Source organism: Pseudonaja textilis, chromosome 6, assembly GCF_049901715.1.
Source record: "Pseudonaja textilis isolate UNSWEBS1 chromosome 6, rPseTex1.2, whole genome shotgun sequence".
In the NCBI taxonomy this organism is placed as follows: domain Eukaryota; kingdom Metazoa; phylum Chordata; class Lepidosauria; order Squamata; family Elapidae; genus Pseudonaja; species Pseudonaja textilis.
In genome coordinates this window covers 47695518-47713438 of record NC_141995.1, presented here as the reverse complement: position 1 = coordinate 47713438, position 17921 = coordinate 47695518, and the positions used below count along the sequence as shown (strand labels likewise).

The 17921-nt window shown below is 46.9% G+C and overlaps 1 protein-coding gene across 2 annotated transcripts in view; it reads right to left on the bottom strand.

The window, feature by feature from the left end:
- Positions 1-16017, bottom strand: part of PPP2R2C (protein phosphatase 2 regulatory subunit Bgamma) — a 39256-nt gene extending 23239 nt beyond the window's left edge. Inside the window, exons 1-2 of one of the 2 annotated variants that reach the window (XM_087936556.1) lie at positions 15678-16017; positions 2565-2659 (exon numbers count right to left, since the gene is read on the bottom strand). In XM_087936556.1, coding sequence (XP_087792682.1) covers positions 2565-2631 — 67 coding nt within the window. In that variant the 5' untranslated portion in view covers positions 2632-2659; positions 15678-16017. The remainder of the gene's footprint in view (positions 1-2564; positions 2660-15677) is intronic. The other variant, XM_087936555.1, reaches the window with a different exon arrangement.
- Between the last annotated feature and the right edge of the window lie 1904 nt (positions 16018-17921).

Sequence of the window (17921 nt, the reverse complement as noted above, 5' to 3'; positions counted from 1 at the left end):
CAACTTGCCTGCTAAGTTGCTGTTTTTCCTTTGTTCTTTCCCCTGACAATCAGTCATTCTGCTGTGCCAGGAGATTTAGATTAGCTAGAAAGCAAGCAATCGTTGGATTTCTTGCCTTCTAGCTAATCTAAAAGCAGACCTGAACCTTCCTTAGGACTGAAGCTTCTATTTTTCACTGCAGACTCAGGTAGCAGATTGCAGAAATGTAGATCTCTGAGTGAATCTGTGATTCCATGAGCAACTCAATCTGCCTGCCTGTTCTGCCTGATTTTGGGTAAAAGTTGCTCATTTTTTAATAAAAAAAATTTCAATATTTACATAATATTTATAATATTTACACAAAAGCCATGCCCAGCCAGTCACACGACCACCAAGCCACACCCACAAATGAGGCCACACAGACAGAACCGGTTGTTAAGAAATTTGAATCCCACCCTTGATGTTATATCAATAAAACAAATAAAAAATGTAATAAATGTGAGTCAATTGTGAAGCACCTGGGTGTAAATCATGTGACCATGGGGATGCACCAATGGTCGTAAGTATGAAAACTGGTCATAAGTCCCTTTTTTTCAGTGCCGTTGCCATTTCAAATGGTCACCAAATTAAAAGTTGTAACTCAAGGACTACCTGTAATTACAGGAATTGATCATCAATTCCCATCCTTATTGGTAACCTTTCCTATACTTCGGTGGTGGCTAACCTTTTTGGGCTCCTGTGCCAAAAATTGTGTGCGTGCTTGCATGCTCGTGCGTGCTTGCCAGCACCCAGAAGGCAATGCCGTGCCACCCATGCCCCCTACACATGCATGCGGAATCCCCACCCACCTACCCCCTTACCTGCGCTGCACCTCACAGCTGATTTCTGGCTAGTCTGAGGCCTGTTTTGGCCTCCCAAAGGCTTGAGAAAGGCTTCTGCAGGCTTTGCTGGCTGAAACCTAGCCCCATTTCATCACTTCCGGTATTTTTGGAAAAACAGGAAGTGATGAAACAGGGCTAGTTTTCAGCCTGCGAAGCCTGCAGAAGCCTGCAGAAGCCTCCCTCAAGCCTTTGGGAGGCTGAGAAAGGCCTCAAACTGGCCGAAAATCAGCTGTGAGGCAGGCACATGCACAGTGAGATAAGTTTGCCTGCAGCTCGCATGCCGGCACAAATGGCTCTGCGTGCCACCTGTGGCACACGTGCCATAGGTTCATCACGGCTATACTTGATAGTTTTAGTCCTGCGCCCTTTCATGCATCTTCGTATCCCACCCTCCCTGGCTTTTGTTCCATTCAGACATGCATGTCCCAAAGGTGCTTTTTCAGGAGGCGACTGGACTTTGGCTCATCTTGTGAGATGTGAAGTGTATAACTCACCTCCTGTCCTCCTGCGTACTCGCAGTGCTACGGAGGCCTTTACAAAGCCAACTTTCAAGAAATTTGAAGTGTAAAAATCACCCTCAGGGGCATACAAATATGAGAGCTGGAAGGGACCTTGGAGATCTTCTAGTCCAACCCCTTGCTCAATGTTCTGACCCAGCTCCTCAAACACGTCAAACCCTCTGAAGTGAACTTAAAGATTCCTTTAATTAGGAGGGCCGGCAACCCCGGCAAAAAGTTTCTCTCTCACCACAGGCTAACTAGTCTGGCCGGCCGGAAGATGAATAGTTGTCTGCCACATCTATTCATCTCTTCCCCCTGCCTTTTATCCCCAGAGCCAGGGTGGGGCTTCACTAGCAGTGGTGGCTCTTCTGTCCCAAGGACCGGCCCATAGATTTCCACTGCTCTCCTCTCCTCTGCCTTCTGCGTATCCACGCATCAGGCACTGGACCCAGCTGTTCCTCCTCTTCCTCATCAGCCACCTCCAGATTTTGGGGCTCTTGACTCTCCATCAAGTGACTGATGGATGACCCAGGCTCCATCTCTCTCTCTCTCTCTCTCTCTCTCTTCCAGCTCTACTCCCTCTTCCCGCTTGGAGCTCTTAGGTTGCCTTACTGCTGACCCTGACTCCCAGGACTCTTCCTCCTCTGATTTGGCTTCTGGAAATTTCTCCTTAGTTCCAGGTTACTTCTCTCCTTGATGAGTTTCCATCTGTTGCTTCTTGTCCTTCTTCTCTGTGGCAGCCCCTCAAATATTGGAGCCTTGCCAGCATGTCACCCCTAGTCTTTCTTTTCATGAAACTGGACATATCCTGTTAAGGTAATGAAGATTTAATAGCTGACCAGCTGCTGTAAGGCTGTAAGCCAAGATGATGAACTGAGGATGAGTCAGCTGGGTACTACCACTTTAAGAAGCTGTCTATATAAGGGAGGCCATGTGAGGGTCTCTCTCTCTCTCCTCGTGTTCTATCTCCATTGTAGTTCTCCACGTTGACTTGAATTGCCTGGTATTTGCCTAACATGTGTATGTATATGTCTTGTATATAAACCACTGTTAAAGGACAAAGCCTCTGTGGCCTGTGCTCTGCTCCTGGGTTGTCTCACAATACCCAATTCCAGCAATCACTCTTGGTATGTTTCAGCCTCCAGTCCCTTAATCCTCTTTCCTGAGATCCCTCCGCCCAGAGTCTGGACTCCTTCCCACTCACCTCCAGAAGTGCTCTCTTCATCGGGGGGTGGAGACTCATTGGCATGGCAGTGGAAGGAAGCTTGCATGGCTGCCACCGCCCATGCTATGCCACTCCTGTGGAGAAAGAGAGGACCTCAATTTCCAGGGCTCCAAATCAGGAACTTTCATGGTACAGGCACATCAAATGGCGCAACATCCCTCCAAACCAGGGGTGTGATTCAACCGGTGTAACAAGCGGTTTGGTGAGCGTGCGCTTTGCGCATGTGCACAGAGGCTTTACTACTGACCTTTTCCTGCAATCCTGCAATCTCCCTGTGTGTTAAACAGCGGATGTGCAGCAATCTGCTGTGCCGCACGAAGCAGCTGAGCTTAAAAACAAGGAAATAAAGGTCAGAATAGACCCAGTTTGCTCTGATGATCAGCTGTTGGACAGGTGGGTCCAACAGCTGATTGTCGGAGCAAACTGGTTCGCTCACAGATGATCCTCAGAGCTACCGGTTCGGCCAAACCGGGCCAAACCGGGCCAAACTGGTAGAATCCCACCCCTGCCTCCAACCTAGGAAATGCCGATTACCTTTCTTGGTAGAAAGGATGAGGAAAAGCTACTTCACCTACATGGTTCCAGGTAGCAGGACCGGATGACCATATCTCTGGGTCCACTGTGTAGTGTTGGAGAAAGGGAGGAAAAGAGGGAAGGAGAACCATTTTCTACCCTGGATTTGTTTCCATGATGTGAGCCTCAATGATTCTCAGAAGGAGTGGCAATGACCAGAGTGGCAAGGAAGAGAAATCCTTCCATTCCTCACCGTTCATTCAGAACTGAAGAAGCTTCTTGAATGAGAAGCAAAAACATCTTCAAGGAAAAAGCAAAGTCCAGTTGCCTTTTGAAATATGCAATTTGAACATATGCAATTTCTGATGGTTTTCACCTCTAGTTTCATGCTTCTTACCGCAAGGAAACGAGTAAGTACTTTATGATCATGGTAACAATAATTCAGAAATAAAACTATTGAACACTTTTCAGCAAAGGTTGAAAGAGAGCTGGGATTCTATGAGTGTTATGCTTCGGGTTTTTATTCATTCACCCTCCAGAAATTCATCAGGATTTTAAATCATCGTAATATTATTAATATGAGTCAGAAAATTAGAAATGTTATCCTCTGCCAGTCCTGTTACAAAGGAATCTATGCCAAATGTATGTCCCCCTTTTAGAGTTATCCACTGAAACCTTTAAACGAGTATGAAGTATATTTGATATTCCAACAAATGGAATAATCTGAAAAAAATTATCGATGTAATGTCCACACGTGTTGGTACAAATTAGTCATTATCAATAGAGAACAAAAATACCGTTGGTATGTAACAGTAATATACATCCTCTTCCACCCACTCTGGTGTCCAAAATATCTTTCATTGTCCAATAAACCCAGCCAATAATTCCAACATTATTAAACAATCCTAGGCTGCATTAACAGAGGGATAGAATCAAGATTGCGTGAATTATTAACACCACTTTATAAGGCCTTGGTAAATGCCACACTTGGGATACTGCATCTAGTTTTGGTTGCCATGATATAAAAAAGATGTTGAGACTCTAGAAAGAGTGCAGAGAAGAGCAACAAAGAGGATTAGGGGACTGGAGGCTAAAACATATAAATAATGGTTGCTGGAATTGGGTATGTCTAGTTTAATGAAGAGAAGGACCAGGGGAGACAGCATGGCAGAGTCTTCCAATATCTCAGGGGAGTCTGCCCCAAAGAAGAGGGAGTCAAGCTATTCTCCAAAGCCCCTGAATGCAGGACAAGAAGCAATAAGATAGAAACTCATCAAGGAGAGAAGCAACCTAGAACTAAGGAGAAATTTCCTAACAGTTAGAACAATTCATCAGTGGAACAACTTGCCTCCAGAAGCTGTCGATGCTCCAACACTGGAGGTTTTTAAGAAGAGAATGGACAATTGTTTGTCTGAAATGGCATAAGGTTTCATGCCTGAGCATAGGGGGTTGGACTAGAAGATCTTCAAGGTCCCTCCCAACTGTGTTAAATAGAAAAGAAAAAAAAACGAGGACATCATATAATGCTGATGTAGCACTCTAATTGGTGAGGAGAAAATTTCATCTGTGTAATAACCCTAATTAGGAGTATCGTATTTTAATCCAATAACAAAATTTAATAGAGAAAATGATTTTCTGTATTTATTTGCTTGCTTACTAGCTCTATACCCATGCTTCACTACGAAACTATGTGATCGGGTTTAGTTTTGGGGGAGGAAAATAAGGGAGGGGGGGAATTCTGCCTCTGCCTACCAGCATCCATCGGTATTTATCTGGCTAGTGTCCTGTCGGTGTGTGAAAGAGTTGAGGGCTGTTTGGAAACTGAAGCAGTATTAGCTGTGTGAGCAAGGAGACAGCAAGGAGCCTGGGCATGGCTTAGCTCAACTGTTCTATACTAAAGCTGCTCAGTGCTGTGAAACTAAAATTGAAACTGAAACTCCTCTCCTCTGCTTGTGTTTTGCATTTGGAAGAGATTTTGTTTCAGGTGGGGAGGGCGAGTAGAACTCCTTAGCATCAGCCTGTTAATAATAATAATATACGAAATACTCTAAATGCTCTGATGGTCATTTCAAAAAATCCTTTCTTAGTGAACACCTAGAAGCGAAGAGGAACATACGTGCCAAATTTCAAGCTTGTAGGTTTTACGGTTCTGGAGATTTTGTGATGATGAGTGAGTGGTATTTCATATATATTTGCTTGCTTTTTCCCGGTCATGGCATTGATGTTTCATCTTTTCCAAACCTTTGGTTTAACAGAACCCATATTTGTATATCTTTATTTCCTTGGTAAACCTCTGGACTATAGCAAAACAGGAACTATTAATGCCTTGGTATTAAAGGTGGCTTTTAGTTTTTCCAGCCCTAGTAAGAAAGAAGAAGGAGAAGGAGAGGAGGAGGAGGAGGTGGAGGAAGAAGGAGGAGGAGGAGGCTGTGGAATAAATTCCAGTCTTGATGAGCCTCCAAAAACAACTGAAAATTGAGGATCTAAACCTACTCAAGAAATGCATTAGCCTAAGTGAGGATGAGTGACTTTCACTAAGTAGCCAGTCTGAACCATTAATGATGTGAGATCTCTGACGATAAGTCCTGAACATGGATGCCCCTTTAGCTGAGCATCAAGCAATACTTTAATCAATCAGAACAGGCTGGAAAGGACATTAGAGGTCTTCTAGTCCAACCCCCTGCTCATTTTAGACAACGTCTCTTCTTAAAGCATCCAGGGATGGGAGCACCCACGACTTGTGAAGGCAACTTCTTGTTCCACTGGTTAATTGTCCTCCCTGCTAGATAGTTTCTCCTTAACTCCAGGTTGCTTCTCTCCTTGATGAGTTTCCATCCATTGCTTCTTGTCTTGCCTTCTGATGCTTTGGAAAATAAGTTGACCCTCCCCCTCTTCAAGGTTAAATCGGTTGCACCTAAAGGGATTATATCGGAAGAAAGGTCACATTTTCCAAAAGAATTTCATCCCTTGGAAAAAAAAATAACAACCTAAGATTTAATCAAAACTGGCTGCCAATTCAATCAACTTGATCTCTCCTTGAACTGGGTTGAACAACTGAGCATTATATTCATGTTGTCCCTGGGAATTAATGAGAAACTTCTTTCCTAATTAACCCCCCCTAATTTCTAAACTTCTAAATTTACAATCTAATTAAGAGAGAGGAAAGTTTCCTGCGGAGCTAATAAAAGCGAATGCAGAGGAGTGATTTCACTGCAGAAGCAACTCTTATGAAGTTATGTTGAACGTCTGTATGGAAAACCTACTGAGTGGCCAGAACACAGCAAGCCTTGTCAAAGGAACAAGATGGCTATTCATAATGCATCAAAAGAAAGGAGTCTAAACAAGATTAGATTATTTATTTCCCATATGGCGAGGGAATCAGTCACACAGTTTATTTATAGTATTTTAGGTTTTGGATATCTAGGTTTGCATGTCTAGAACCAGTTCCAAAAATTCAGTCTTTACCATATCAAAGACTTCTTTGTTGTTTGCAGAAAATTAGCGCCCGCCCCTCTCCTAGAAGAATGAAATTATTTTGAGAAATATTTAAAAAGGGTAGAAGATTCTATTTCCCTGGATGAGAAAGGGAGAAACATGTTTCTGGGAAGCAGCCCCCACCTTTCGGAATAGCCCCCGCCCCTCAGCAGATATTTTTTTGCATATTAAGAAAGACGGGGCCAGCCTATCTATAAAACAAAAGAGCTTCAGCTTCAGGAGGATGGGATGAAGACATGATTCTCCAGGATATAGTAGGATTAAACCCACTAGCATAGTGGTTGCCAACCGAGGGCCGGGGACCACTGGTGGTCTGTGAGAAAATGTGGGAGTCCACAGAGAAATGTCACCCCATAAAGCAATTAATCCAGGCTGCGCGGAAACACAAGGCTGTGCCGCCCACGTGGCCCGCGGGAACACAAGGCTTGCATTGCTTGCATTGCAAACAACACGAGGTAGTGAGGGGAGCGGGGGAAGGGGAAGGGGGGGGAACTTGCCCCACTCGCCCCATGTGACTCGCCTGGCCACCGGGCTGCTTCTTTCCACTTCTTTCTTCTTCTGCTTTTGGCTGCACGCAAGGAAAGCAGCAAAAGTCTTTCTTTCTCTCCCTCAAACTCCACCAGAAATGAGTCTTTGGGACCCTGCAAGGCCTCCTGCTCCAAGAGGCTGCGCTGGCAACGACTCATTTCCGGCAGACTTCTGCTGCTTTCCTTGCATGAAGCCAAAAGTCTCTCTCTCTCTCTCTCTCTCTCTCTCTCTTCCTCTGAGAATGGAGCTGGGGACAGTATCCTGCGATCCCAAACAAAGAATGATCGATTGGTAGGAAAACAGGGTAGGGAATTTTCCTGCAGACATTTGGGGGGATTTCCCCAGGGTCTCTGGTCTGCAGGATTTAAAATTAGGAGTTTGGTGGTCCCTGGGATCCAAAAGTTTGGAGACCCCTGCACTAATACAGGGCTGTCAAAAGTTTGGAGACCCCTGCACTAACACAGGGCTGTCAAATTCCCAGCCCATGGGCTTGATAAGTCATGTGCTGGCCACGCCCATGCCCAGTTTAGCGAAGGGGGGGAAATCCCAATACGTCACGTGACACCACCGTGACATGAGTTTGACATCCCTGCACTAGCAACAGAGCTCACTACACTACATTGCACAAGCTCCAAAGGACATTGCATCAGAGTCCAAATTTCAACCAAACCTGGGAGCTCGGACAGACATGACCCCATGGGAATCTGACAACCGCCAATAGAATACATGTTCTTGCACAGGAACAGGAAGTTCAAGTGCAAAGCCCAAGAGAAAATATAAATACTCCTCACTCTCAATTCCATGTAGTCAGCTACCCAGAAACAAATGTGGTTCTGCTTCATCATTAAAACATCTTTCCAATCAGCCTCCATGTTTCCAGTGTCTTTCTCCCGACTTGGAGCTGAACCCAGATGGATATTTCTTCCAACCCATTTTTGAAGAAGGGGCATCAAAACACGTTGATTTCGGTCAACGGCGAGTTGATTCTAATGTCACATGATTTGCACGTATATTGGCAAATCACAAAATTAACTGGATGCTTGGTGAATATTTTGCACACAACATAACAAAACATAAGCTATGTGTAGAGTAACAGTCATGTGTCATGCCCCTGTCGGAGTCTGAGGAGGAAGATGAACAGCTGAAAGGGAGAGGGAGCGCAGCTCCGTTCGCTGTGGAGGAAACTGGGGAAGGGCAAAGTCTGGCTGGGCAGAGCAAGGGAGAGGTAGAGTTCAGAGGAAGACCCAGACCCACCCCCTCTTCATCCTAGGGCACACAGGGAGGAATGGAGAAGGGAGCAACGTGGGTTGCATGGCTTATGGGGGAGAAAAGGGCCCTGATTCCCTTCATTAGCCACACCTGGGAATGAGAGTTTAAAAGAGATGCATGCTGGCGTCTGCTGGGAACAAGTTTATCTTGTGTTGACTTGGGTTACCTGCGTTCCTAGCATCCTCCCAACCGTGTTGAATTACTGCCATTCCTTCACATCTGGAATTCTTGCTCCTGTCCTGCCAAACTAATTATCTCATTTTGCCTTGATTGGACTTAGAGTTACACTTTTTGCTGACCACATTTTGGACTTGATTTGCTGCAGCCAAAGGCTGTTCTTGGGAGAGTTTTTCTCCAGCCAGAAGGTAACCACGACATTGGAGGCAAGGAGCTAATAAAGGGACTCCTATTGATAATCCTGACTATGTTGCCTTTGTGCCACACCCCTTTGGGTCATCACAGTCATGTGTCACTGTAGAGAAAATTTGGTTGAGTGACCAGGAAATGAATTTAAATATGGAGTTATCAACAGCTATTTTTGCCAACTAAGCTGCAATCTGTTTTTTTTTAAATTTTGTTATATCTTACGTTACCTAATATTTTTCATTTTCCTCCTCTGTTTATCACCTTAGGATTTGCAACCAGCATTTGCCTTCAATGTTTGTACTCCCCAAATAATAAAAAACGTATTTTTGAACCGCAAGGAAATGCTGTGTTTAATTATTTATGCCTTACTATTATGATTCCAGATTAATATTGAGAGTTTCAAGAACCATTGACGTCACAAGCTTCAGAGAAACTCAACTAAGTACATGGCCAGTTCTAGATTCTGCCTGAAAGTAACCCCTCTTGAGGAATTTGAAAAACTCCAAATGCACTATTTAAAAAAAAACCCCAAAATTGTAATAGAACAGAATTCCATAGAAAACCGTGATCGAAAACACCATCAGGGCACACCAACGTGCCTCAGCCGACATTTGCCAGACCTCCCTGAAAGATAACAAGGAAGATCGAGAAAAATCAGATTTCAAAAGGAGATCATTCCAGGGGCACGATCGATCCATTGCAGAGAAGGAATTCTTCCAGCGTCCCAATGGGAATTTACAAAAAAAAAAAAAAAAAGAATATGGAGTATGTCCATTCTGTTGGGATGGGCAGAAATCACCAGAGGCAAGATAAGCTGCATATAATCTGGTTGTCATGCCTTATCGGGCTTTTTAGGTGATAATCTAGTGGCTCAGTGGCTAAGACGCTGAGCTTGTCAGTCAGAAAGGTCAGAAGTTCAGCAGTGCGAATCCCTAGCGCCGCATCATGGAGTGAGCTCCTGTTGCTCATCCCATCTTCTGCTAACCTAGCAGTTTGAAAGCATGTAAAAAATGCAAGTAGAAAAATAGGGACTACTTTGGTGGGAAGGTAACAGCGTTCCGTGCGTCTTCGGCGTTGAATAATGCCAGCCACATCACGGAAATGTCTTCGGACAGTGCTGGCTCTTCGGCTTTGTGACAGAGATGAGCACCGCCCCCCTAGAGCCAGAAATGACTAGCATGTAGGTGTGAGGGGACCTTGACATGCTTTTTGAACTGCTAGGTTGGCACAAGCTGGGACAAGTAACAGGAGCTCACTCCATTACGCAGCGCTAGGGATTCGAACCTCCGAACTGCCGACCTTTCTGGTCAACAAGCTCAGCATCTTAGCCACTGAGCCACTGCATCCCTTCATATGGAGTCAGTAGATCCCATCAGACTGGAGCAGGGGTGCTAATATTCTGGAAAACAGGAATAAAATTCAGAATGATCTTAATAAGATCCAGAGAAATGACTAAAACTGACAAAATGATGGGTATAACCAAGACTAGGACAAAACTCTCCTACAAGAAACATGTAGAGACAGAAGTACAAAATTACAAGGAGGGAAGGGACCTTTGTCTTCTAATCCAATCTTCTGCTAGGGCAGAAATCTCCAAGCTATCCCAGCCAAAGAGTTCTCTAACCTTTTCTTGAAAGCATCCAGTGATGAAGCATCCACAACTTCAGGAGGCAGGTTGTTTGAGTGCTTCATCACTCTCCCAGTCAAGATGTTCCTCCTTATTTCAAATTTGGATCTGCCTCCGATAAGCTCTCAGCTGCTGGTGGAATGGGACAGCTCGCTGCAGCCAACTCACCTCAAGACAACTTGACATGGCCAACTCATCAGGGAACAACTCATTGCAGGACAATTCAACAATTCCATTTAATTATTTAAAATAATTTTTAAAAATATTTTAATTTTTGTCATTCATTTTTCATGGTGTCCCTCCTTTGGTTTCCTTTCTTTAAAGATTCTATTCCACCAATTCTTCAACATTAGTGTAACTATTGTTGTGCGGCAAGTTGTCCAGCAGTGAGATGTTCCGCAATGAGTGGCTATGGTAAGCTGGCCTCAGCAAGTTGGCTATAGTGAGTTGGCCATGGTGAGTTGACCATGATGAATTGCCCGTGGTGACTTGGCCAAAGCGAGTTGGTGATGGTGAGTTGACCAAGGTGAGTTGGCCATGGCAAATTGGTCAAGATGAGTTGGCCATGGCAAATTGGCCATGGTGAATTGGTCATGGCAAGTTGGCCATGGTGAGTTTGTCAAGGTGGGTTGGCCATGGTGAGTTGATCATAGTGAGTTGGCCATGGCAAGTTGGCTATTGTGAATTGGTCATGGTGAATTGCCCATGGTGGGTTGACTATGAAGAGTTGGCCATGGTGAGTTGGTATAGGCTCCTTGCTGGTTTTCATCCCATCCTTTGGAGAATCAACCCACACCCTCTTTCCTGGCTAGCCCTTAAAGTATTGGAAAGCTGCTATCATGTCTCCACCTTCCTTTCCTTAAGTCTTTAAAGGTAGCGCTTGACCTGTGACTGATCCTTTCACAACCATTTGAAATTATGATCATTTTTTTAAAAAAAAACAACTTCTGGTCAGTCTTCAAAGTTATGCCTACTGCACCTCTCACCTGCGGCACTTTGGTCACCTGTGAGCCATTCAATAATCAGCTTGTATTTACAGCATTTCAATTGCAGCATTTCAATTGCAGCATTCCAATTGTAGTCAAGTCACTACAATTTGTGACTATTTTGCGATCGTCCAACAGAAAACAGCAAAACCAACCGTTGGATATGCCATACTTGCTTTAACAACTATGTGGTTCACTTAAAGACCATGGTGACTCGTTTCATGGCACATTTCACACACGTGCTCAAAGCCTCACACACCTGGCATAGTCTTTTTGTCAACTCATAATACATTTTGTATACACAATAGAAAGAAGTTTCAAAGAGCAGGCAGCAGTGTGGATTTAAAAGTAGATTCCATTCATATTTTCTTCAAAGACTGATTAGATGACTGAAGCTTCTGCCAACAAAAATCTAATTGGAGAGCATGATTGATGACTTTTGGCTATAGACGTTTTTCATTGGATGATACACCCAGAGGGGTAGGGGGAAAGCAGGACAAGGCTTACAGTGAATTATGTATCTCAGAGTCGGCTACGCCTAGGTTAGTGCCGGACATAGAATGGTAGCTTCAAATAAATCCTCTTTAGTTTTGGGAGTGCGGCTCGAGGCTCATGATTTAATTGGAGTAACTGCCAGAACCCTGGCACTTTTCACATTTCAATAGAGGTAGTCCTCGACTTACAATAGTTTATTTAGTGACCGTTCAGAGTTACAATGACACTGCAAAAAAGGGACTTTTGACCATTTTCCACACTTATGACCATTACGGCATCCCTGTGGCCACGTGATTTCCATTTGGATGCTTGAAAACTAGACTCACATCTACAACGGTCGCAGGGTCCTTGGGTCACGTGATCCCATCTGATGAGCAAGGTCAAAAGGGAAGCCAGATTCACTTAACAACCAGGTTACTCATTGGTGGGATTCAGCCGGTTCGCACCGTGTGTCAACTCATAAAATATTTCTATGGTCTTTTTAGAGTTGCCAACAGAAAGGGAGCGGGGAGCAGTGCAGCAGCTTGCAAAACCAAAAGTGCATTCCACAAATGTTTTCAAAAATAGTAACTAGGTGGCCGAAGTTTCTGCCATGCAAAATTCTAACTGGAGAGCATGATTGATGACTCTGGGCTATGGAGGTGTCCCATTGGAGAATATGAATTACGATACACCTGGGTGGTGGTGGAGGGAAAACCAGGGTCAAGGGTGACAATGAATGATGTGTCTCAGAGTCGGCTACACCCAGGCAGTGCCGGAACGTTTACTCCTTCTAAATCTTCTTTTAAGTTTTGGAAATTCAGCTAGAGACTCGTGATTTAAATGGGAGGTAACTGCCAGAGCCCTGACACGATGGTTCAATTATTTGAATCCCTCCACTGGGGTTACTCCCTTATCCACTGCAGTGGTTCACTCAACCACGGCAGCCAGAAAAGTCATAAAATGGGGCAAAACTCGCTTCACACTTGTCTCGCTTAAACCGCAGAAGTGCTGGGATCCGCTGTGGTTGTACGTCAAGGGCTACCTGTACACTCAAAAAGGAACCCATCTCAGTTCTTTGCAGCCATCCTGAATCCCGTTCCGGCTGTGAAACACAACCGCGCACATGATCTGATTTTTTTTTTAAACCCAAGGACAACAGCAGAACTCACTGCAAAGCCCAGCTGGACATGCTGAAGTTAGCTTTCTAACCAGTGGCCATTTTTCTAGAGCCCTGATGGTGAACCTATGGCAGTGGATGGTGAACCAGAGCCCTCTCAGTGGGCACACACACTGTTACCAGCTACTCTTCTGGTTTCTGGCATGCGCCAGCCAGCTAGTCTTGTTTTCAGGCCATTTTTTCAGGCTGTTATTTGGCTGTTTCCAGCCTGAAAACAGCCCCCAAATGGCCCCAAAACAGGCATGCACATCCCAGTCAGATGGTCTTCAGTTTTCCAATGCTCCAGCACACACACATGCACATATATGCATGCATGTTCCAGTTTGGGCTCTCGGTACCAAAAAGATTCACTATCACTGTTCTAGAGGTTCCCTCTGCTTTTTCAAATCATCCTTTTCTCTCTTTCTTTTCTTTTCTTTTTCTTTTTGCTGTTGTTGTGGTGGTGATGGTTGTGATTAATTGCGATCTAAATATGAGAAACTGCTGACTACAGTGGCACAGCACAGTCCCGCCCCACTACCCTGGAAAAAAAACCAAAATTCTACCCTAATGGAAATAACAGGCGAGATTTTAATCTTGCTGCTACCCACGTATTTATGTAGTCCTGCCTTTACAATTGCTCGCAGAAGTACTAATAAGAGCACCGACGTTCCATCTAGAGTTAACTGTGCCGAAGAGAATTTGAATAGGAGAGAGAGAGAGAGAGAGAGAGAGAGAGAGAGAGACCAAAAAATGTACGGATGGGAGAAACTGCGAAGGAAGCTCTCGAAGTAAAATGATTCCGTTACAAAACAAAATCCAAAAGCACGATAACGCCTCATGCAATAAACCCCAGGTGCCCAGCACCTGTTCTGGTTTCTTAGCGCAGTCAACCTTCAACCGACAAGGTTGACCACGGGAAATCAAACCAGGAAGGGTACCAGAGGGCTGGCATAGGGTTGGAGATCCCGTTAGGAGCCTGATTCATGACGGGCTGCTTCTGAGAAGGTTCCAGAAGGTGTGGATCCAGAGGCCCAGTAAACTCTGGGATCTGGAGCAGGGAGGGGACACAGTATTCCTCCCCCATCTCATCTCAGGGGGGAGGAGGAGCTGCCGCAGATCGCAGCCAAACTCAGTTTGGAGGGGGGGGCGGGTTGCAAAGACTTTCAGGAGCTTTGCAAAGGCTGGTCCTCCATATTCTACGCGCTGGTCAGTTCATCCGTCAGAGTCACGGCGAAGAGCTAGGCTGGCCAGTGTAAAACACTTTCTCTTAAAAACCCATTTTCAATTGCGGTAGCTCCAAGTCGGCCACCCCGTGGCAGTGAACTTGGGGAAGGGGTGGTGGTGCAGAGGCGAGTTAAGAGAGGCGCAGGATTGCACCAAGCCGGGCTCCCCTTCTCCGTGCCTCTTTTGTCAGGGAGACCAATAGTAAAGGCTGGGCATGTTTTACAAGCTCGGGTTGCCGTGGGAAGGAGATGTTGCTTGGAAAGTGAGTCATCATGGCAGCGTGAAAGCTTAGCAAAAAAAAAAAAAAAACCACCCCAAAGGGAATAAATATACAGGCCGGTCAGTTAGCTTATTATTAGAGGAGGGGGGAAGGGAATTGCTCCCATGTGTAGGATCAACTATCCTCACCCTCATTCCAGGGCTCACCGGATCCAGCTGCAGATGGATCCTTGGCGAGCCTGCAAAACCCGTCCCTGCCTTCCAGCTACATCTCCAAGACGGCAGCCGTCCCTGATGCTTCCTTCCCCCCCCGCCAGCCCGCTTTTTAAAAATAGCTATCCCACAGACAGCACGACCTAAAAGGGCAGAGGGCTGGACTACAAGACCTCCAGGGTCCCTCCCAGCTCTGTTCTATTCTAAAGCAAAAATGGGTGAAACGTTCCCCCGCAGAAGAACCCGGAAGGAGCAGAAGGAAAGCAGAAACAACACACCACGTCCAAACTTTGTCGGGGGGTCCCCCCCCAAAAAACTCCTTTGGGAGGAGCAAATGAACCCCCATTTTAGGGAACCCCATGAATCTTCAGGTGTGCCTGTGAGGTGGGGGAGGGGGGATAGACCTTCTGGGGCCCTAGGCAGGGAGGCCATCAAAGGCTAGGGTTGTGCTGCATAACATTTGGGAGAGGGGAGGGCAGAGACAGGCTGACAAACATCCCCCCCCTCCCAAACACCCCCCACACACACTCACACACAATTCCCAGGCTGCCTCCCAACCCTTGGATAAAGATGCTGCCACGACTAACACAGGCACACCTGGCTGGGCTGAGCTGGCCTTACCTGGGCAACCTGCTCCACCCCACCCCAGGGATGCAAGAGCTTCTCCTCTTTGCCACTCACCCCCCCCCACTTCATCCCCAGGGAGGGGGGGCATCCAGATGACCAGCAACCTTTCCCAGGGCAGGGAAGTGGCCCCTACCCCCCCCCCCAATCCTGCAGGGGTGCAGCTTTCGATACCCCCACTCAACTCCCAATCCCCCCACTCCAGCGGGAGGTGGCCGTGCCCCATTTCTACCCTCCCTCCCTTTTTCCCTGCAGGCGAGAGAGACGGGGGGGGGAGAGTGAGAGTGGGCGCATCCTTAGCCAAATGCGCCTTTTGGACCGCTGCGCTTGGCAAAGGAAAGGGGATGGGGAGGAGGAGCGGGGGGGAGAGGGAGATCGGCGGCGAGGGTTACCTTCAGTCACATAGTTGTGATCCCGGAGAAAGCCCTGGTTGATCTTCGTGGGGGGGTCCGTCTCCTCGCCCATTGACCGCACCGCCGGATTACTCAGCAGCCGCAGCGGACGGGCTGACCCAGCAGAGCAGGGCGGAGGGCGGCGCGGGGAGCGGCTGCCATCGCTCAGCCCAACCGGGCAGCCCTGCCCTTGGCGGAGGAGCAGGAGGAAGAGGAGGAGGAGGAGGAGGAAGAGGACGGGCCCCGCTTCATGGAGCCGCAAGCCGAGAATGCAGCAGCACCCAGGGATGCTCCAGCCTTAGCAACGGCGCCCGCTGGCTCCGGAGAGCCCCGCTGGAGCGGAGGCGGCGTCAGGCGGACCCCCGCAAGAGGCGGTGGCAGGGGGTGGGTAGGGGCGGTGGGGACGGCCAGTCGTGTGTCCCCCGGCCCCTCCGCCTTTTCGGATCAGGCAGGCCCCTCCCCGCCGGACCAGCTAGCCAACCAGCCCAGGTGTGGTTATGGAAAGCGAAGGAAGGAAGGAAGGAAGGAAGGGAGGGAAGGAAAGAAGGAAGGAGGGAGGGAGGGAGGAAGGAAGGAAGGAAGGAAGGAGGGGAGGGAAGGAAGGAAGGAAGGAAGGAAGGAGGAAGGAGGGAGGGAGGGGAAGGAAGGAAGGAGGGAGGGAGGGAGGGAGGAAGGAAGGAAGGAAGGAAGGAAGGAGGAAGGAAGGAAGGAAGGAAAAAAGAAAAAAGAAAGGAGAGAGGGAGGGAGGGGGCCTTTGGGGTGGATGGGCCAGCAGGCGAGGAAGGGGGTGCTGGGAGAAAGAGGGATTGGGAGGGATCACACCCTTAAGGAGGTTGGTTGTTGAGGCTTTGGGAAAAAAAGTTCAGAGAAGAGCAACTAAAATGATTAAGATATTGGAGATAAAAACCTATGATGAACGGTTGCAGGAACTGGGCCTGGCTAGTCTAGTGAAAGAGAAAGACCAGGGGGGACATGATAGCAAGATTCCAGTATTTGAGGGGCTGCCACGAAGAAGAGGGGGGTCAAATTAGAGAACCAAAGAATAACAGAGTTGGGGATCCTGGAGGTCATCTACTCCAACCCCCTGCTCAAGCAGGAGAGTCTATCATTCCAAATATTAGCCTCTGCCAAGGATCAAACTCATAGCCTCCTGATTCTGAGGCAAGAGCTCCACTTCTATATAATCTCACTAAGTGCAATTGATTTAACCTTGAAGAGGGGGAGAGTCAACTTATTCTCCAAAGCCCCTGAAGGCAGGACAAGAAGCAACGGATGGAAACTCACCAAGGAGAGAAGCAACTTGGAATGAAAGAGAAACTTCCTAGCAGTGAGGACAATTAACCAGTGGAACAACTTGCCACCAGAAGTTGTGGGTGATCCATCACTGGTGGCTTTTAAGAAGAGACTGGACAGGCACTTGTCTGAAATGAAGAAATCTCCTGCTTGAGCCCTGGGGGGCTGGACTAGAAGACCTCCAAGGTCCCTATATTCTCTAGTCTACATTCTGATTCTCCTTCTGCCCTGGAAGATCTTCTTTGGGGCTGGAATGGGGCAAAGTGGGGATCTAGGCAATGGAATGCTCTGAAATTGGGGCTCTCCAACCTCGGTAACTTTTCACAAGGCTTGTGAACTTCAACTCCCAGAATTCCCCAGCCAGCCAAGTCCCAAAGGTGCTTTTTCAGGAATAGAATAGAACAACAGAGTTGGAAGGGACCTTGGAGGTCTTCTAGTCCCAGTCCCTGCCTTGGCAGGACACCCTGCACCACTTCAGACAAATGGTTATCCAACATCTTATTGAAAAGCTTCAGTGGTGGAGCATTCACAGCTTCTGGAGGCAAGTTGTTCCGCCGATTAACTGTCAGGAAATTTCTCCTTAGTTAGGAGATAACTTGACTTTCTTATCTCCTGGAAAAGCATCTTTGGGATGCCATGACCTGCCTGACTGAGAAGCTCTGTAGGAAAGTCCACAAGTCTTAAAAATTGCCAAGGTTGGACCCCCGCTGCCCTAAATACAGTAATCCAGTCCTATGCCACCTGGGTGGTCTTTGGTCAATTTCCTCCTGGATTAAGTGGAAAAGGGAAGCCTTGTAGCATTTCAGACAATTGGCTGTCCAGTCTGCTCTTAAAAAAAAACTCCAGGGATTAAGTAGCACCCACCAATTCTAAAGGCAAGGCTGTTCCCCAGTTCTCACTGTCAGGAAATTGCTCCTTAGTTTTTGGTTGCTTCTCTCCTTGATTAGTTTC